The sequence below is a fragment of the Danio aesculapii genome, chromosome 20 (genome assembly GCF_903798145.1).
Source record: "Danio aesculapii chromosome 20, fDanAes4.1, whole genome shotgun sequence".
NCBI lineage: Eukaryota > Metazoa > Chordata > Actinopteri > Cypriniformes > Danionidae > Danio > Danio aesculapii.
This window is the reverse complement of record NC_079454.1, coordinates 50,270,509-50,292,348: the sequence shown is the minus strand read 5'-3', so window position 1 is coordinate 50,292,348 and position 21,840 is coordinate 50,270,509. Positions and strand designations below refer to the sequence as shown.

At 38.8% G+C, this 21,840-nt stretch overlaps 1 protein-coding gene across 1 annotated transcript in view; it reads left to right on the top strand.

Annotated features, from left to right (window-relative positions):
* Positions 1–21,840, top strand: part of col12a1b (collagen, type XII, alpha 1b) — a 219,651-nt gene that overhangs the window by 128,780 nt on the left and 69,031 nt on the right. The window contains exons 36-52 of the mRNA XM_056480643.1: positions 419–548; positions 638–777; positions 1,478–1,607; positions 1,726–1,865; positions 2,699–2,828; positions 3,920–4,059; positions 4,146–4,278; positions 4,408–4,547; positions 4,636–4,765; positions 4,844–4,983; positions 5,071–5,200; positions 6,812–6,954; positions 13,226–13,355; positions 15,958–16,100; positions 18,209–18,338; positions 19,023–19,142; positions 19,707–19,853. Coding sequence (XP_056336618.1) covers positions 419–548; positions 638–777; positions 1,478–1,607; positions 1,726–1,865; positions 2,699–2,828; positions 3,920–4,059; positions 4,146–4,278; positions 4,408–4,547; positions 4,636–4,765; positions 4,844–4,983; positions 5,071–5,200; positions 6,812–6,954; positions 13,226–13,355; positions 15,958–16,100; positions 18,209–18,338; positions 19,023–19,142; positions 19,707–19,853 — 2,296 coding nt within the window. The remainder of the gene's footprint in view (positions 1–418; positions 549–637; positions 778–1,477; positions 1,608–1,725; positions 1,866–2,698; positions 2,829–3,919; positions 4,060–4,145; positions 4,279–4,407; positions 4,548–4,635; positions 4,766–4,843; positions 4,984–5,070; positions 5,201–6,811; positions 6,955–13,225; positions 13,356–15,957; positions 16,101–18,208; positions 18,339–19,022; positions 19,143–19,706; positions 19,854–21,840) is intronic.

The window sequence follows — 21,840 nt, the reverse complement described above, 5'->3', positions numbered from 1 at the left end:
AATTTAGAACTTCACAGCAAAGGCTGAGAATACTTATGTACATGTGATTTTTCAGCTTTTTTATTTTAAATAAATTTGCAACAATTTCAAAAACTGTTTTTTCACATTGTCATAATGGGGGATTGTGTGCAGATAGTTGAGTAAATAAATAATAAGGCTGTAACATAAAAAATGTGGAAAAATGAGGCACTATGAATACTTTCCGGATGCAATGTATATACAAATTTACACATCTTAATTTATTATAAATTTTTTGGCTTGGAAAACCATTGATCTTTGTCAATTATTTCTTGATTTTGCATTCGATTCAACTATCGCTGAATTACGAAATCCTGGAGGGTCTGTGTATATATTAAATCAGCATGAATCTCTGATCTGTTTCTTCAATACATTGACAATTTTCTCTTTGTGTAAATAGGAAACAGTACCTGGACCACAGAATACCATAGTTCTACGTAACCTGCAGCCTGATACTGTATACACTGTGTCTGTGGTTCCAGTCTATCCCGCCACAGAGGGCAGACGCCAGTCCGAGAATGGAAAGACATGTGTGTATCAATATATCAGCTTTTTGATCTGTATATCTATGCACAGATAAAATACCTCTAATACAAAACTATTATCAATCCCACTCTAGTGCCTCTTGGTGGTGTTCGAAACCTCCGTCTCATTGATCCCACATTCACAACCCTCACTGCAACATGGGAAGCCGCAGACGGGAATGTGCAAGGTTACAAAGTAATATATGTGCCCACCGGTGGAGGAACTGAGCTCATGGTAGGAATATTTTAATATTTCAAAGTTACTTTCTATAGTGTTGATCTTTTTTAAGTGGAAATCCACAGTGAATAGACCATGATGTTGACCAACTAAAAGTCTAAATGAAGTCTAAATAAATTTTTGTTATTTAAACAGCTCACACGTTGCTTATTACACTCACAGGAATGCGCAGCAGCACACAAACATCTTTACATTAAAAAAAATAAAGAATTAAATGTAAAAGATTATTATTGTCTACATGAAAACTGCAACCTCCTCCCATGCCTTCTTCACCTCAGTGGGCTTTGGTGAATGTGGTTTGTTCTGTAGATGGAATTACATTTACTTATTACAGTTACTTTCTACTGTGGAAAACTCTCTAGAATCGAATGACGTGGCTTGCAGACAGACGTATATAGACACGGCCTTCCCTTGAGGACTGCTGATGAGAGAGCGGTGCAGTGAAGCTCCTAATTGAATTCCCATTATTTGTAAAAACCTGCTGGGAAAGTTTACAAATGGGAGCACCGGTGTTTAGATGAAGCCTAAGTAAACTGTGAAAGGGATTTGCTTGGCAAGCTGCAAAGACAGAGTTTTTAGTTTCGAAGTTTGGTTTTCTTTATCTGTTTGGATGGGTAGGCTTTGTGCAACTCATTTGTTTAAAACAAACTAAGGCTCCTTTGAAGAGTGCTGATCTACAGTTTCTTTGTTCAATCAGGAACAAGTTTCCGAGAGCACCACGACATTAGTGTTACAGAAACTCATGCCAGACACAATGTACACAGTGACCGTTTTGCCAGTGTACGCTGAAGGAGATGGACCTCGACTTTCTGAGAAGGGAAAGACTAGTAAGTGACTGCGAAATAGCATTTTCTCACATTCAGGGATCATATATAAATTTAGGAAGAATGTCTGGACACATCGCAAAAAGACAATGTTGAGTCAACTCTATTGTTGTCTTCTTAGAACCTTTGGGTAGCGTGAGGAACCTGCAGGTAACAGATCCAACTATCAGCACTTTGAATGTGCGCTGGGAGCCAGCAGAAGGCAATGTGCGGGAATACATAGTCATTTACGTTCCTGCTGGTAGTCAAGATCAAGAAGTGGTAAGAACGATTTCTGTTTTTGTGGAGTTTATTTATTAACTAATTTCGAGAGGATCATATGCTTATGATTGCTAGCTGCTGCCCCGCATAATCCAATTGATTATTCACCAATCATACGATTCCCAGACCACTATAAGAGCTCTAGGTTTCATAGACATCTTCGTTTGGAAGAATCCCTCCTTCCACCCCTACTCCTCCTCCTTTTCTAGATGGGTGGGCACAGTGGCCCAGTTGTTAGCACTGTTGCCTTACAGCAGGAACTTCTTTGGTTCTGGTCATTATCAAAACCAGCAGACGCTTCAGAGATTGCACGTTCTCCCCTTGCTTCCGTGGGTTTCCCCTGGGTCCCCCGATTTCCTCTCACGTCCAAAAACATGTAACTTAAGTGAATTGACTAATCCAAATCAGCACCATAGACATGCACTTAGCAAGTAGCTATCTCTTAAGAGCAATCACTATCTGTTCATTAGCTACTACACCAGGGGAGTTCTCGAAATCTACCTGAGCTCAAACTCCCCTCTCGCCTTGCAACGGGAGGGAGCCCTGGTCTCGAGGATCTTTTGAGCTCAGGGCTCTCTCCCGGGACAGCATGCCAATTATAATCAATCATCAGCTAAGTGTGAACTCTTGAAGTTCCATTTGGTAAACACTGTAAATTCATTTGCAGGACGTACTATATCATGTATTTGTTTATAAAAACTTGAATTGCACTAAATGACTTATCATTTATACAATCATTGCTAATTTTATCAGTGCTAACTGCGTAGTTTTGTTTAATTAGGCTACTGTTCTTTTAGAACATGCTTTGCTTACCTTTCATTTTGTCTGAGTAGGATCAAGTCCCTGGAACTACCACCTCCACTGTTCTGAAGAACTTAGAGCCTGACACAACCTATACTGTTACTTTGGTGCCAGTGTATCACGAAATGGAGGGCAAATCTCTTTCAGAGAATGGAAAAACAAGTGAGTTCATGGTTAAAGACAGGGGCTAGTCAAACGTCTGGCACAATGCAGTGCCAGGTGCAAGACAAGTGTTTTTGTGCTAGTTTCAGCCCGGCACAAACATCATTTTCACATCCTGTGGTACCTTGTTTAAATAGCAAATGCATATGTGCGCCCATAGGCATGCTGGTCTGAAAAGGAGGTGTTATTTAAAGAGCACATTAGTGATGGGCATGTTCACAACACACCTACATGTTGCTTATTACACACAGGGATGCACAGCAGCACACAAACATCTTTTTAAAATGTAATTTAGGCCAGCTAGCAAAGTGCTATGCATGTAAACCTCACTCCTCTGACCTCAAAAAGGTGCTCTAGCAACATACGCTAGAGGCCATGGTCTTTAGCCTCTTTGTTAGAGCAACCGACTCCCATGCAAAGAAACACCAGTTCATTCCCATCACAGACCAGGTTGGGTGCTATAGGACCAGCGGGTTACACGTTGGTACTTGTCCGGGATGGGAGTTAGGTTTAGGGGTGTAAGTTTAACGGAGGCCAGCTAGCAAAGTGCTATGCAAGTAAACCTCACTTCTCTGACCTCTAAAAGGTGCTCTAGCGACAGACGCTAGAGGCCATGATCTTTAGACTCCTTGTTAGAGCAACTGACTCCCATACAAAGAATTGCTGGTTCGATCCCAGCTCCTACCAGGTTGGCTGCAGTAGGACTGGTGGGTTACACATGGGGGCTCGTCTGGGATGGGAGTGAGGTTTAGGGGGGCTTTGGTGAATCAAGCTTCTTTTGTAGATGATCTGCTTGCTTTAACCTTACGCACATTGCATAACCACAACTTGCTCTTATCAGAAATGAGATTGCATTAAATCTGAGAGTTTAATCAACATTATGTCCAAAACACACCCATAACATTTTTAAAAGAATGAGGACAATACCCTTTGACCAATAGCAAAAATGGATTCCAACACACCCTGCATTGTGCGCTTCAGACTATGAGCTTATGTTGTTAAAACAGAGCCCACAGTGCAATACATCTTCAGAAAAACATGACTACTGGCAGTTGTTACTTTAACAGTGACTAAATATCTTTGTTTTTTAGAACCACTGGGTGGAGTTCGCAACCTTCAGGTTACCGATCCCACCAGCAGCACCCTAAATGTGCGATGGGAGCATGCCGACGGAAATCCACGCAATTACAAAGTTTTCTACGTCCCGCAGCCAGGAGATGCTGAAATAATGGTAGGATCTGAGGAACTAACTTCTAATCCCTTATATTAAGGTCCTTCCACATTATGAAAACCTCATTTTTGTTTTGCTGTGAACAGGAACTAGTTTCCGGTGGGACGACAAGTACTGTCCTGCGAAATCTCAATGCTAACACGATGTACAAGGTCACATTGTTGCCAATGTATGAAAATGACGTGGAAGGAAAACGTCAGTCAGAAAATGGAAAGACAAGTGAGTGCAGTCCTTGGTAACTTCCAAATTTTAAATTGAGAACTGATCTACTGTACTTCTGAGGGATCTGCATTGAGGCAAAGGTGAGGTGTGTACAGGTATATATATATTTTTTTTTTATTGATGCAGAACCTTTGGGAAGTGTGAAGAACCTTCAGGTGACTGACCCGACTGTCAACTCTTTGAGAGTGAGATGGGATGCCGCAGATGGGGATGTTCGCCAGTACAACGTCATTTATGTTCCTGTTGCTGGAGGTGCTGCAGGCCAGGTAATGACCTAAATCTTAATCGTCTCAAATTGTCATTTTAATGAGTTGGTTGCTAACTAATATATGCTCATACTGACATACTCTACAGACCCAAGTGTCTGGAATGTCCACAAATACTATTCTGAGAAACCTACAACCAAATACGGAGTACAAGGTCACTGTAGTACCAGTATATGCCGATGCTGAAGGAAAGAAACAGTCAGCGAATGGAAAAACAAGTGCGTACCTCTAGTGTACAATTTGAATGTAATTCTTTAGCATGCAAGATACTTAATTTCAATTTTAACAATTTTCAGAGCCTCTGGGTGGAGTGAAGAACTTGCAGGTCACGGATCCCACAACCAGCTCATTAAAGGTGCGCTGGGAGCCTGCGGAGGGAAATGTCCGACAGTATAGAATCTTCTACGTTCCAGCGTCTGGTGGTGCAGAGGACATGGTAGGAGATACTCAACAGAAGAGACTCTACTGTAATTCTTGACAACCTATGATCTTTTATAACCATTTCAACTTTACACATCAACAGGAGCAAGTTTCTGGAGGCACTACCAACACCATACTGAGGAACCTTCTGTCAGACACGGTCTACACAGTTACGGTGGTTCCTGTTTACCCTGAGGGAGAGGGTCTCCGTCAGTCTGAAAAGGGAAAGACTCGTAAGTTGTGCTTGGAATATGATGTACATGCTTGAATGATTGCAGGTTATGAGCTCAGAATTAACACGCAACAATAGCTATGCTTTCATCCACCTATTTTCATGTGCATTTTGGAATATTGCATATGCTATAAAAAATATCTTGCCACGGTTTCAGGAAGGGAAAGGGAGCGAGGACCTAAATAAAAGGTATCAAAAACAACCCAGAGGAGCAAAAAATTAACATATAACCAACCAACCAACCAAACAAACAAACAAACAAACAACCAACCAAACAAACAAACAAACAAACATTACTGAGCAGGCTGGCAGGGATCAGGGCTGGACAGAACAGAGCAAGACACGACTGGATAATGACATCTGAAGAACTGGCACAGAACAGCAGACAAGAGGAGACTATAAAGAGAAATAATTAACAAACAAACAGGTGAACTAAATAAACTAATACTGGGTTAACAAGGAGGGTGGGACTAGACAATAGACGGGAGAGCACATGATGCAAACAAACAACACAAGCCATGTACTCCCATAAAACGGGACTAGAACACACAGCCACTGAGAGAACTTTAACTGTGTGTTCACATGAAACACAACACTAAAGCACACAACCACAATGTAAACACTGAGCCATGTGCTTTGACAACAGCAATACAAACAGGACGCAAGACATGAGCACACGATAAATGAAAACACTTACCGTGCGCTCACATATGCAACATGCGTATTCCATCCTAGCGTAAACCGAAACTGCTGACAGAACAAACACAAACACCAGGACGAAAGTGCACATCCCCAGACACCATGCGCTCATTTCAAGCAGGAGCTTGCATGGCCCGAGTGCGGCCAAGACGGCACTCGTACAAAGACAAATACAATGACAGAACATGAGTGCTCGACCTGAGAACACTCAAGCCGAGCACAACATACTAGACAAGACAGGACTAGTGTCTAGACTCCAAACAAGCATTAACAAGACCGAAGTGGCAGAATCCTGACATACCTTGCTTTTGAGTTGAATCAAATGAACTATCTAGTCATCTCAACTCACACAATCAAACTGACTAAAATATTATGTTGAACTTCTCACTGTTTTCTCATTAAATTTTGTTCTCTTTGACTCATTGGATGAAAACAGGGCTTTATTCGCAAATGTTGTATGTGATATTCCAGTTTTGCGCATATATTTAATTTTCTTATATGGATATAAACATATTTACTGTTGTATACATAAAAGAAACGACTGAATTAGTGCATTTGGGTTTTTTACTCATGCACTAAAAGAAATTAGGTTCTTTAAACTCTTATTGCAGATTTCTCTTTTTACTGATTTCTATAGTAATACTCACATCTGCTTTGGTTTAAAAAGCATTTCAAGCAATTTCAGCATCAACCCTAAATGCCCCCCACCACCTGCCTTTCCTTTTTGGCACTTTCTCACCATAAAACCCGTCTGAGCCTCTGTCGAATGCTTGGCTCAGCATTCATTCCTGAACTTTACTGAGCTTCCTCCTGTTTAAACTGCTCTGTGAGCTGTCTGACTTCCTCTGCTCATCTTGAAATTCCCTGTTCTCACTCTACTCCTCTTTCAACATGTCCTCTCCCTCTTTCACAGTTCCAAGACTTCCACCACGAAATATCAAGGTCTATAACCCAACTCCCAACAGTCTGAATGTGCGCTGGGAACCCGCCTCAGGCCAGGTGCAGCAGTACAGGGTCGCCTACGCCCCGCTGACTGGGATTCGACCTCTTGAGTCTGTGAGTGATGCACAAACACGCACTATATTTACATTCATGCGTTTAGGGCACACTTTCATGCAAAACCGCTTAAAATGGACATATTTAATTAGTGCTGGGCAACGCAATTACTTTCTTTGATTAATTGCAATTCGAAATTATCTGAAATTTGACGGAATCTTAACTGGAACATGAAGACAGGTGCGACATATAGTATCTCCTTTCCTTTATAAAAACAGCAGTATGAGGCATAAAAAAATCATTGATCCATTTAGGCTGAAGTGACAAACTACAAGCTTAAGGTGTTCATTTCTTCTAAATGTAAATCTGTTTTGTTGCACACTAGCTAATATATATCCTTAACTAACATACTCATAATAACATCTAAAAATGTATTTTAATTTCAAGGAACCTTTAAATGCTAAATTCATGAAATTCAATACCTGACAAAAGTCTTGTCGTCGATCCCGGTTGTAAGAGGAACAAATTATAACTTGATTTCTAGTTGATCACTTGGAAAAGTGTCAGAAGGTCGATTTTTCTGCTGAATCATCTGTTGAACTGCATCCCAATCATCACAAATACTGCAGAAGACCTACTGCAACCAGCATGGACCCAAGATTCTCACAGAAATCAGTCAAGTTTGTTGAAGGAAAAATCATGGTTTGGTGTTACATTCAGTATGGGGGCGTGCGAGAGATCTGCAGAGTGGATGGCAACATCAACAGCCTGAGGTATCAAGACATTTGTGCTGCCCATTACATTACAAACCAGCGGAGAGGGTGAATTCTTCAGCAGGATAGCGCTCCTTCTCATACTTCAGCCTCCACATCAAAGTTCCTGAAAGCAAAGGAGGTCAAGGTGCTCCAGGATTGGCCAGCCCAGTCATCAGACATAAACATTATTGAGGATTTCTGGGGTAAGATGGAGGAGGAGGCATTGAAGATGAATCCAAAGAATCTTGATGATCTCTGGGAGTCCTGCAGGAACACTTTCTTTGCCATGCCAGATGACTTTATTAATAAGTGTTTTGAGTCATTGCAGAGATGTATGGATGCAGTCCTCCAAGCTCATGATGGAGTCAGACACAATATTCATTCTGTTTCCACTGCAGCATGACTTTCTATTCTATACTGGACAATATTTCTGTTCAGTGACAAGACTTTTGTCTGAGCAAAGTCAGACCTTACTGTCCTAATTAAATCATTAAAAATCAAGGCATGATCATATTTTATTTTGGTAAAATAGGCATAATCTAGTGGCCTTTGCCACTATTTCTAATACCAAATGATCAACTAGAAGTCAAGTTATTATTTGTTGTTCCTAATACTTGGATTAGCGACAAGACTTTTGATCAGGTAGTGTACTTCAAAAGTTGTGTATTGCACCCTTTTGTTTTAAAGTTTCTGGTACATGGAAAAAAAAGTGCTAAAATACTTTGTAAATCTTCACTTAAACATTAATGAATTCAAAATAAATCTAAAACTATTAGTAAAAAGCTATATTATAACTTTTTGAAGAGTTCATCAAGATTCTTTTAATTAATCTTCAATGCCTCCTCCTTCATCTTACCTCAGACATGCTCAATAATGTTCATATCTGGTGACTGGGCTGGCCAAACCTGTAGCCAATGCATTTAGTGATAATTCAGTAATCGTACATTAGTAGTTCTCAGTTTCTAACCTTGCACCACACTGCTCTCAGATAACCAGCTCCATAGATGAGAACTTTAGGCACGAACTGTGTTCAGAATTACAGGGTCACTACAGTCTTCCCTACTCCCTACTAGCCTGAGCGCGGGAAATCTTTACTTCATTCAGAACATTCAATAACAGATTTGTGCAATGTCACTGTCTTAAGCGTAGGTATTATAACATGCTGGGCTCACCCTAAAAGCCAAATGAAGTATTCCCATGAGTAGATTACATACAAAGTCAACACAAAGGCAAGAATATAGATGAAGTTCCATCGGGTAGAGCGAATGAAGTGGACTGCATGATGAGTTTGCCACGAATGTACAGAGTTCACCTAGATAAAGTAAACTGGAGGGGAAAATTAGCTTGAAGTGAAAAACATCCCGCGAGTAAACTAGAGCAAGTGACGCAGTGGTTCAAGCCTGATGTAAACGAAGAATTAGGCAACCAACACCCCACCTGTCCTGTGACCCATTGTTTGTGTGTGTGTGTGTGTGTGTGTATTCAGTGAGCAATGGACTTAAAATAATTTTAAAAACCTGTATTAACACGCAATAAAATAATAATTAATTAATTCAATCATCATTAATTCATTCAATCATTTTCCTTTGGCTTAGTCCCTTATTTATCAGAAGTCGCCACAGTGGAATGAACCACCAACTATTCCATCTTATGTTTTATAGAGCGGATGCCCTTCCAGCCACACTGAGCAACCATGCTGCCAATAAAATAATTGTAGATGTTAATTAATTAGCGCATTAACTTGCCCAGCCCTATATTTAATATACATTAAGTGATATGGAAATCAAACCAGTGATGTACCTAATATAAGGCTTTACCGGCTGTGATTTTGTTTATCTTTAATTAATGTTCTTTAATAATTAAAGCTTGTTTATTGCACAACAAGAGACTGTATATTTCCCAAGAACGTAAATGTACCCGAACTACCCCAAAGAGTTTTCGTTGGTGGTCCCTTAGACGGATGTAAAAGGCCATACCAATAAAAATACAAAATCAAACTATAAACAATACTCAAATTAATGACAAAAAACAACCACAACAATTGCGGGATCAAAAAGATACAGAAGAACTGCATATAAAATAGAGATTGACAGTTTTGGACACAGTTCCTCTAATCAGAAGGAAAGCATGTAATAATGAATCTTGAATCAAGCCATTTATGGGTGTTTCCCAGTGCTGGGATGAGTTGGCGGTTCATTCCGCTGTGGCAACCCTTGATTATTAAAGGGACTAAGCGAAAATGAATGATTGAATCAAGCTGTTTCTTCAAAAAGTAGTCAGCAACTCTACATTGTGACTATATAAACAGTAGCTAGACACATTGAAAATGTAGTTAGAGCGAACACATTTCAGACAATTATTAGATCAAATAATAATTAAAAAATGAGGACCTCGATTAACTCCAACACGTTGATGTAAACTAAATTCCGCTAATAAACTCCAAACAAAGACAATGGATTGAAAACATAATGATAAACAGCAGTATTGAACTAAATATTTATTAAACTACAGAAAGGAAAATGGCTTTCGTGAACCCTGCTGGGGGATGACTCATGTGAATCTGCGAATCTATTTATTTGAACAAGTTCATTGCTACAACAAACCATCTGATTTGATTCACTAGACTTTCCAATAGTACTTTAGAGAAAGAGAGAGATGAATATTGCAGGATAATGTGTTTGTTTATTGCCTCAGCTTGCTTGGCAATAGAGAGTTTTCTTCAAGATCCATCGCTGCTTAATGGACAAAGTAGCTCATGACCGAACAACTGTAAACTACTCTTTGTTTTTTGCTACTGTCACAGTATTTTAAGTTAAGTTGAGTGATTATTAAAGTTACTCCCTAGAATGTTTAGCATTTACCTTTTTACTATCTGACATCCAGTGTTTGCAATTCAATCCCTCCAAGATTTTGCAGGGACTTTTTAAAAAGCCTATAATGGCGGATTTTTGTGAAGGGTTTTCTCAAAACGTATTACATTATCTGCTTCGGTTCCCAGGTTTTGCGGTGAAAATACACAAGATCTTGTACATTTTACTTTTTTTTTTAATCTCAAGAACAATTAGGCTCGCAAAATCCTGTAGGGTAGGGGTGTCAAACTCATTTTCACTGAGGGCTTCTTTACAGCATTATGGCTGCCTTCAAAGTGGTGATTACAACTGTAAGGAGGGATTCACACAGAACGCATTTTCTTTTCCAATGCACTATATTCTATTGTTTTTCAATGTAAACACTTGCTTAACAGCTCTGTGTGACCTTTATGCTTGCGTCCCGTAACTTTGTGAGCATCGCGCATGTGGGCACTGTGTTTTGCTTGCCATGTGACGTTAAAAGAACTTCAAATTTCACGCAGTGCTGCTCATCACTGTCAGTTCCATAGCAGTGGACCAATCAGAAGAACTCTGAGGCAGGGCAATCTTTGCAAATTTCATAAATTACCACCTGTCAATGACGTTTTCCGCGGGACTCTGGCATGAATAGGCAGAGTGATCTGTGTCGTTATAATGGCGTCGACAAACTTGGTTGGTAAAAAAAGTGCACAACCAACAGGAACCAACCAACAGTATCTGCAGGTTTTCTCTAAAAATGCTAAGTACAAGCTTGGAAGCGAAAGATTGAAGCAATTTGCTGACGCTGGGACACGTTACTTGATAGATTCAAAAGACTGAAGAGTTGTTAGATAGAGACAAGATTAATTAAACATCTTGTTAAACAACTATAGTGAGACGTGATCCAGCGGTACATTCTTGAGAAACTGTCCGACGTGCACTGCTCTCTGCGGTTTTGTGCTCAATGCCATTTTATTATGTACTTACTAGTACATAGGACATATTTGTGTAAACGGGGCCTAAGTGTGTATGTTTCACAAGTGGGTTGCTGCTGCGACAGGGTCGGAGGATCGCGATGCCGGCTCAGCATCGTGATATCTGTCAGTGATGGACGATGGCATCGTCTATCAATCCAACCCTAGTGTACTTAAAGCAGCATGAACTTTTATTATGATGCTGGGTTCACACCGAAGCACCGGGTCACTCTCTCTTGATTACTCACAGCATGTTTTTCACCTTATGCAAATTTTCCATTTCGGTTGAATATCTTAAAATATTAGACGTGATTGAAGCTAATTGTGCGTGTTTACTGCAGATGCAGCCAATTTGTGTCATTTTGCAATTCTGTAAAAAAATCTTCAACCCAGGCTCATTCTGAAAACGTAGTCCCATGGACGTTTCTGGAGACTGCGAAATACGTCCCTGGAGGTACGTATTTTTGCAGTTTTTGTTTTCACGAATGTGCAAGAGGCAGCTGTGTGCGCTTTTTCGCATCTCGAACGTCTCTCCCCGAGTGCCGTTTGCGCCCACACTGTTCTCGCGTAAACCCACCAGAGGCAGCTGTCAAGCGACCGTCTGTCTGTCCATTCGTACAAAATTGTACGATTTTAAAAAGGAGGCGTGGCACCTAACCCCACCCCTAAACCCAACCGTCATTGGGGGATGAGCACCCTGTTATGAACTTGTTCACGTACATGACGAGCTAACCGGACAAACTGGTTGCGGCAGGAAAGCCCTCCACACAGAGGTAAGCGGTCAGCCGGTAAGCGCGAAAAGGAACGGCGTCATACCGCCCCGTAGCATTCGCATAAAAAACGAAATGCAGCCGTATGTACTTTCAGCTACATAATTCGCAGTCTCCAGAAACATCCGCGGGATTACCTTTTCAGAATGAGCCTGGGTTGAAAATCTTGCTGCCTTAATTCTTTTTTTTTTGTTGAATCAAGTGACTAACATCAAGTGACTTGCATCAATCAAACTGTCTTAGAATATTAGGTTAAACTTAGAGTGAAACTTAAGAAAAACATAGTTGAAACCTGATTAACTTATTAAAATAAGTTAAAGCAACATACAAATATTTGCTGTCTTGACTTTTCGTCATTACATGTACAGATACTTAAATTCTCAATTGTTGTGAATCATAATCTCTTGCGAGCTACATACAAACAAGATGGACCTACAGGTCCTAAGTTTAACATGTGTTGTAGGAACTGAGCAGTCTTAGAGTCCCACAAGACTTCCTTACGCTTCACTAAATATAACAAGTTACGACAAATGAGACATTTTCATATCCTGTGTGCTGACCCATATTAGTCAAACACATCAGTTTGAGCCAGGGCTAATTCTGTCATGAGCTTTAGTGTATGAAAGGAATGCAGCTGCCATCAGCGATGTGAAGCCTCCAAATGAACACATGCACAGATGTGGTGATAATCCTGCAGGGTGTTGACAGGTCGCTGATGGGGTTTCCCTGTCACCTCCAATCCAGTCTCTCCTCAGCTCTAGCCGCCCCTGAGGGAAATTACACGCATTTGACAGTATTTATGTAGCATTTAACCCCATGAGCACATCTGTTTGCATTTCTTATCTGTTTGGAAATGTTATCTAGCCCTGCTAATCTAAACATGGGGCTTAACCAGTGACGTAATTATGTATATTCGCTTTGCCAAACTCGTAAGGGTTGTCATAGAGTGGATGTTTGTAAACATATTCTCCTTCATGCTATCTAAACCATGGGCTTCTCCTCAGGTTCTCGTTCCTGGCAACCTCAACAATGCTTTCCTGGATCAGCTCGTTCCAGATACTCCGTATTCTGTGAATGTGATGGCAGTGTATGCTGACGGAGAAGGCCCAGGGATTGACGGAAATGGAAAAACATGTGAGCTAAACGATTAAATATGATGCTTTTTACATGTATTGTGCAAAAATGTATGTTTTTTTAATTAATGTACAGTTAGCAAACAGTTGAAGTCAGATTTATTAGCCCCCCGCCTGTATATTTTTCCCCCCAATTTCTGTTTAATGGAAAGAAGATTCAACACATTTCTAATCATAATAGTTTTAATAACTCATTTCTAATAACTGAATTCTTTTATCTTTGCCATGATGACAGAACAGAATATATGACTAGATATTTTTCAGAATAATAGTATTCAGCTTAAAGTGACATTTAAAGGCTTAACTAGGTTAATTAGGTAACTTGTGATAATTAGGCAAATCATTGTATAATGATGGTTTGTTCTGTAGACAATCAAGTTAATATATTGCTTAAGGAGGCTAATAATACTGACCTTAAAATGGTTATAAGGAATAAAAACTGATTTTATTCTAGCCGAAATAAAACAAATAAGACTTTCTCCAGAAGAAATAATATTAAAGGAAATACTGTGTAAAATCCCTTGCTCAGTTAAATGTCATTTGAGAAATATTTGAGAAAGAAAAAATAATTACAGGCAGGCTAATAAGTTTGACTTCAGCTGTACAAACGAATTAAATTTTACTTACGGGGGAACAAAATGACTTTAGATATTTTTTTAGAAAAACAAAATTACATGAATTTAAGCTCAAATCCGCAAAAATTCACTTGTTTTACACAATACAATTTTTGACCCCACTTGTAGATTAAAGCAGTGGTCCTCAACCATGGGGCTGCGGACCGGTACCAGTCCATGGATCAATTGGTACCGGGCCGCACAAGAAATCATTAATTATTTTTTGTATTATTTATTATTGAATCTGAATGATCATTTATTCTAGAAAAATCTTTTATTTTGAAAAACAACCGCATTCTCTCGCTTTCATCTGGGTCACTTGAGAGCCCAAATTTAACCCATAAGCAGCTAAATGAGTCAGAAATAGAAGTGTTTGAAAAGTTTCTTTGCTAAGAGCAAAAAGCCCAATGAAGAACCTGTGAACTGCCAAGAAATAGATCCGCAACCCATTTGTCAACAAATCAGGTAAATCCAGCATGCCTGTGCAAGAAGAAGATCAATTTCTGGAGATCGCAGATGACGGCGGCCTTTTAGGGGCCATTCGCTTCTTTTCTAGAGATTGCGCAAGTTTGTTATTTCCAATAGAGGTGCGTAAACAACGTGACACACTTCCAGACGCACCCAGTTGAATAAATGAGTGCACGTGACAAGAACTGACTGTTCAGCTTGTATGGAATCAGTGGTGTAGTCCTTGCTGTACGCACGTATACTCAGTATGCCTACTTTTTTCCACAAGCTGTTTCGGTATTGCGACTTCTGAGGATCATACTCTTGGTATACTCACTTGTTTTGGTGATTAGAATTTTTGTGTATTGAGTATTTGAGTTTTTCGAAGATCACAACAAATCAGCTGAATGAAGTCTCGCTGAAACGTTCAAGTAAAATTATAAAACAGCATGGGCTTTATCCCTCCTATATTTCCATTCAGCCCCCCTAACACTTTTGCGATTACCTGTACACTACTAAATGATTGCCTCAGTCCCCTTAAATTTGATATAAAAACGGCGGCAGAATCCCGCTCCTGAACTCGTTTTTTTAGTTAGTCAGCAAACCACAACTGTGCAGTGTGTGTGTGTGTGTGTGTGTGTGTGTATATATATATATATATATATATATATATATATATATATATATATATATATATATATATATATATATTATATAAATGAATCAAAGATACATTGACTTTCGTTGTTTCTCTGCCTACTTTTAAAATTTGGATTGCGTGGGTAATAGTACACCACCTATTTTTTAGGACTACACCACTGTATGGAATATACACATTACAGTAGACTAATTATCTCAGACAAACACAGAATACCCAAACACTTCAGTGCTTTGTCATTTTTTCCATAAATAAAACTTCAGAGTTTATCAGAGGGACAGCTTGTCATTCTTTGAGAAAACCATTGATGTTCGCTTAGCAAACTCCGACCCACCCCAATCCGTGGTAAAATTGTCAAGCGTTAACCGGTCTGGGGTGATACAATTGTTGAGGACCACTGGTTTAAAGTAAATCCATGATATATGTTTAATTGTGTGCAATTCATCATGCATAATAAAATATTAAGTCAGCACCAGTGGTGTAGTGGTTAGTGTGTCGACTCATGGCACTCTGGCGTTAACTGCGACACAAGTTCGAGGTCCTATGCCAATCCTTCTCCTCTTTATGTTCACCATGATTTCCTGTCAGTACTCTCTACTGTCCTATCCATTAAAGTTGTTGACCACCGAGAAAACCCCCTCCAAAAAAACTATTATATAATAATGAGCCTTTTGTTGAAAAGGTGGATGAAAGCACGACTTCTTCACCATTTATGTTGTGCTCATGTTTAGAAACAACTACTATAAGCCAATTAAATTAGATGCACATCACAATATGGCAGAAAATATCTTTTATTTCATTACAACTTTACAACACTCACAGCAACTACATGGCAACACAACCACTTACAATAACTTGGCTTTTGCAAATGTTGTCTATTTCAGTACCACGAGCTGGACCCAGGAATATGAGGGTCTTCGAAACCACCACAAGCACCATCAGCATTGGCTGGGATCATGCTGAGGGTCCTGTGCAGCAATACAAGATTTCATATGCTCCATTGACGGGAGATCCCATCACAGAATTTGTGAGTAAAAGCCTTTAGTGATTATTGCTACGTTTGTAGGTTTAAGGTGCTCTCACATTAGGTACAGTTGCCTTGAACCATGCCAAAGCACGATTGTCCCCATCTTCTCTCCCCCTCTGCCTGCATTCACATTGCATTTTTACCTACTGGACCTGAGCACGCTTACTGTACATCATCGATGATGCGACTGTTCAGTGTAACAGTAAGAGAAGCGCTCTCGCTCAGCACAGTGGACATTGCTTTAGTTATATTGTTTTGTATTATTTTTAGCCGCTTGATATGCAGTGTCACACAGTCAAACACTTTGCTGAAAAGATCAACCACTAATGACGCTCATAAATGATCATAAAAGTCCTCGTGCTGCAGGTATTAGGAGGTTTTCTGAAGGTGTAGCTGACTTGCAGCGAGGGGTTTGCGTCTTTAATAAGCTACAACAGTTTGCGTTCATTGATAAGTAAGAATGATTAATAAATCCATAGGAAACAGTCCCTTAAAAGTGACGTTGCGTCTTCAGTTTTGGGCTCAGGTGCAATTTGCACTCACACTACAAGCGTACCGCATCAAAGCCCAAGTGAACAGCGCTGTGGCACACCTCTTCCAACCGAGCCAGAGCCAACTGAACTGCACCAGAGCCCGATTCAGAGCACTCACACTTGTCAAATAAACCGGGAAACGCGCCTGGGCACGGTTCGGATAGCATAATCTGAGTGCGCCCTTAGTTAAAACTGTTTTTCCACTTCTACTGAAGCCCAGCTAACAGGGAACATTCCTAGAACATTCAGTAATGTTCCTTAGTAGTTAGTAGTTTACATAATAGTAAATGTTATCACACAAAATTATTAAACTAACTTTTCTCGAACATTCTTGTAACATTAACAATATAACCTTCTTAGAACACAATTCTTGGAATGTTTTTGTCGACTCAAAATATGACTTTTGCTCTTGTTCAAACTACTTATTTCAAATGAGTTGACACAACACAATTCTTAAGTATTTTTGGGACAACTTAAATGTTTTATGTTCAATCAACTTAAATTTTAAAAAACGATTAAGTTCACGGTCAGCACTGTGGTGCAGTGGGTAGCACAATCGCCTCACTTCAAGAAGGTCGCTGGTTCAAGCCCCGGCTGGGTCAGTCAGCATTTCAGTGTAGAGTTTGCATGTTCTCCCCGTGTTGGCGTAGGTTTCCTCCGGGTGCTCCAGTTTCCCCCACAAGTCCAAAAACATATGGTATAGGTGAATTGGGTAAGCTAAAATTGACCGTAGTGTGTGTGTGTGTGTGTGTGTATGTGTGTGTGTGTGGATGTTTCCCAGTGATGGGTTGCAGCTGGTAGGGTATCTGCTGCGTAAAACATATGCTGGATAAGTTGGCGGTTCATTCTGTTGTGGCGACCCCTGATTAATAAAGGGACTAAGCCAAAAAGTAAATTAATAAATGAATGAATGATTAAGTTTACTTAATCGATTTGCATTGGGAGAACATGAAGGAATTGTGTGGATCTCATAATTTATTTTTACAGTCTTAGTTGATATAAATGTTCTCATTGATAGAAATACACTCTTAGAACGTAATATAATTTAAATGGAATGTTCTAATAATGTTTAAGTAACGTTCTGAAAACATTAAAATAACATGAGACTGAAATATTATTAAAATGTTTTGAATAATGTTATCAATAAAAAATTAATACATTAACGTTAATAAATTGACGTTAATAAGTCGATGTTTTGAACATTCTAAGAATCTTCCACAATAATGTTTCAATAACTTACTGACGACATTAGGCAAAAATTCTTAAAACATTAAGACTATAGATGAGACTAAAACATTATTAAAACTTTTGGAGTAAGTTTTGATAATGCAAAAACATTGACACTACTACTTTTACTACTACTACTACAAAAACACTTAATGGGATCGTTTTTAGAACCTAAAGTTGTTAGTTGGGAATAATTTTGAGTTCTTAAATATGAAAACTGTTTACCTGTTTAATTAATGCCTTTGATCTTTGTACATTATATGATTCACTGTGTATGTTTCATTTCTCAAATCATCATGGTTATGATTATTCAACCAAACATCACAAATTTGACTGTTTTCCCTACAGACTGTTGTGCCTGGCAACAGAAATAATGCTATGCTTCAAAATCTGCAACCTGACACCCCATACAACATCACCGTTACAGCAGTTTATCCCGAAGGACCTGGTGGATCCCTGAACGGAAACGGAAAAACACGTGAGTATTTGTTACATTTTCAATGACTGCTATGCAAAGAATCTTCTGTTTAAGAGCAATTGACTAAAAGTTTCAGCATTACTTGTTTAGAGGAGGCCTATTATTCCCCTTTTCACAAGATGTAAAATAAGTCTGATGTGCCTAAAGTGTGTATGATTTGCCTAAAGTGTGTGACACAATCTACATTGTATAAGCGCTATACAAATAAAGGTGAATTGAATTGAATTATGTGAAGTTTCAGCTCAAAATACCCCACAAATAATGCTTTATATCTGCCCTATTTAAGCTTTGAGCATAATTGTGCTATTTTGGTGACTGTCGCTTTAAATTGAAATCAGATTGTGCTCTTTTTAAAAGAGGGTGGAGCTATGAATGCCAATGTGTCAACATAGTGGCAGATTCAAAAATAAGACTAACCTGCTATGCTAATGAGGGAGAGATGGTCACTAGTGGGCGGGGCTTTCCCCCTTTGATGACATACAAAGGGAGAATGTCAATCAAAGGGTGATTATAAAAAGATTTATTAATACATTTTTACCATAAGAAGCTGGTTATGTTCACCGACTGTTGTCACACGACTGTGTTTAAACAGTGATTTTTAGATAGTAGGTCTCCTTTAATGCACTTCTCAATACTATGACACAAGCCTCTATATTTTGCTCTTACTTTGGATCTTCTGTTCAGTTGGCCTGCTGGCACCTCAGAACCTGCGAGTCTCAGATGAATGGTACACGCGCTTCCGTGTGTCCTGGGATCCTGCTCCCTCTCCAGTCATGGGCTACAAACTAGTCTACCAACCAACAAGTACGAAAGATTTCACTATTATGACTGGTAACACTTTACAATAAGGTTGTATTAGTTAATATTAGTTAATGTATTTATTAACATAAACAAACAATGAACAATACATTTATTACAGTATTTATTCATGTTAGTTCATGAAAATATAATCATTCATTGTCTGTTAACTTACTGTGCATTAGCTAATGTTAATGAATATGTATTTTAATAATGCATAATAACATAATAATAATAATAATAATAATAATAATAATAATAATAATATTAATAATAATAATAATAATAATAATAATAATAATAATAATAATATTAATAATAATAATAATAATAATAATAATAATAATAATAATAATAATAATAATAACTATATTAATAAAGGCTGTACATGCTTTGTTAATTCATGTTAGTAAATGCATTAACTAATGATCCCTTATGGTAAAGTGTGACCTTATGACTTTACTGGATGATCTTGCATTCACTGCAAGCCACCGTGAAATCATGACAATTGAATTGCAATTCATTACCGCTCTTTATTTGCTAAATGTTTCTTTATGTGTCTTTCTTTAGCTAAAGATGAATCTTTGGAGGTGTTTGTTGGTGATGTCACCAGCTATACCCTTCATAATCTGCTCCCCGGAACAACATATGACGTTCAAGTTTACGCCCAATATGATGGCGGTGTCAGCAAACCTCTCATCGGACAAGGAACAACATGTATGTAAAGAAACAAAGCTCATCTGATTACATCTGACAAATCCCATCCTCTGATTCATTTCAAACGCTTCCCTCAGGATATTGGGATGGGCTTTCTTTGGCAGGGACCAACAGATTTCAATTTTCATTTATTTCTAGTTCTATTGATCACTTTTAATGCACTGAAGTAAATGATGTCCGCAAAACTATTTATTTGTGTTTCATTTAAAGAAGCAAATGAAATGTAGATGTAGAACTTAATTTGTTTGTTTCAATTCAGCTCAAATAAATTGTTTATTTGACTTAACTTTCACTTAACTTTAAAAAGGTAATAAAAAATCCAAGGAATCATTTTTGAATCTTTTTTTAGTGTGGAAAGAGGTTTGTAGTGTGTATTTAGTACTACTAATGTTGTGAAATGTTTGTCGTAAGTATCTGGTGTGGTATATTTACATTACATTTACATTTAGTCATTTAGCAGACGCTTTTATCCAAAGCGACTTACAAATGAGGACAAGGAAGCAATTTACATAACTATAAGAGCAGCGGTGAACAAGTGCTATAGACAAGTTTCAGGTGTGTAAAGTCTAGCCAGAGAGGGTATAGCCAGAGAGGCAGTTACAGATTAGAAAGGAAAGTGGAGACTAAATAGTTTTTAGTCGTTTCTTGAAGACAGAAAGCGACTCTGCCGTTCTGATGCAGTTAGGGAGTTCTTTCCACCAACTGGGCAGATTGAATGGAGATTGAATCTTAGGGATAGAACCACGAGGCGACGTTCATTCACAGAACGCAAGTTTCTGGAGGGCACATAAATCTGCAGAAGTGAGAGCAGATAAGAAGGAGCAAAGCCAGAGGTCGCTTTGTAAGCAAACATCAGAGCTTTGAATTTGATGCGAGCAGCAACTGGCAGCCAGTGCAAACGGGTGAGTAGCGGAGTGACGTGTGCTCTTTTGGGTTCATCAAAAACCACTCGTGCTGCTGCGTTCTGAAGCAGCTGAAGAGGTTTGATAGAGTTAGCTGGAAGCCCGGCTAGTAGAGAGTTGCAATAATGCAGTTTGGAGAGAACAAGAGCTTGAACAATGAGTTGAGCTGTATGTTCAGATAGGAAGGGTCGGACCTTTCTGATGTTATAGAGTGCGAATCTGCAAGATCGAGCAGTTCTAGAAATGTGGTCAGAGAAGTTCAGTTGGTTATCAATCGTTACTCCAACCATTTTTTTTTACCATTTTGGATGCAGTAATGGTTGCCCCATCCATCTGGATTGAAAAGTTATGGTGTAGAGTCGGGTTGGGTATATCAGCCTGATCTCACAAGGAAACTATTTTACATTTTGTCAGTTTAGTGGCTAATTTTTATGAACCCCACCCCTAAACCCAACCGTCATTGGGGGCTGAGAAAATTGTACTACATTGTATGAATGTCGTCGTAAGAATTCATACGAATAAGCCATTAAATCAAAAAGTTACGAATTGCTGGGAGATTGCGTTGGGTGTATATGTTGTAAATCTATTACGCTGCAGAAGAAATCAGCCCAAAAGTGGGCAATAAAGTTTACAGTAACAGTAAAAAAGATCCAAACAATGTACTGCAGCTGTGGTTGCTCGAACTTTAACGTTAAAACTACAGTGGAAACCATAAAAATATTTTCCGAAATTTAACGGTAAACCTCTGTATTTAATTAATTTATAGTATTATACGCCTGTGTTTCGAAGTACTTTGTTACACAGACAACAACACAACCATAAGAATGTGGTAATGAGAGTCACGTGATGAACCAAAACTTGTCACAAACAACTTTCCCACAAGCAGAGAAACATATTAATATATACACACTTAATATTAATATATATATTCATATATTCTATATATTAATATTTAGAAGATCATGGTAACACACATACAATTATTGCAATAAGTGAAGTTTCACAAACTAATTTCGAGAGGAGCACGTGATATGATTGACTACAGCTGATCCTCATTGCTAATCATTAGCTAGCCTATCAGATCA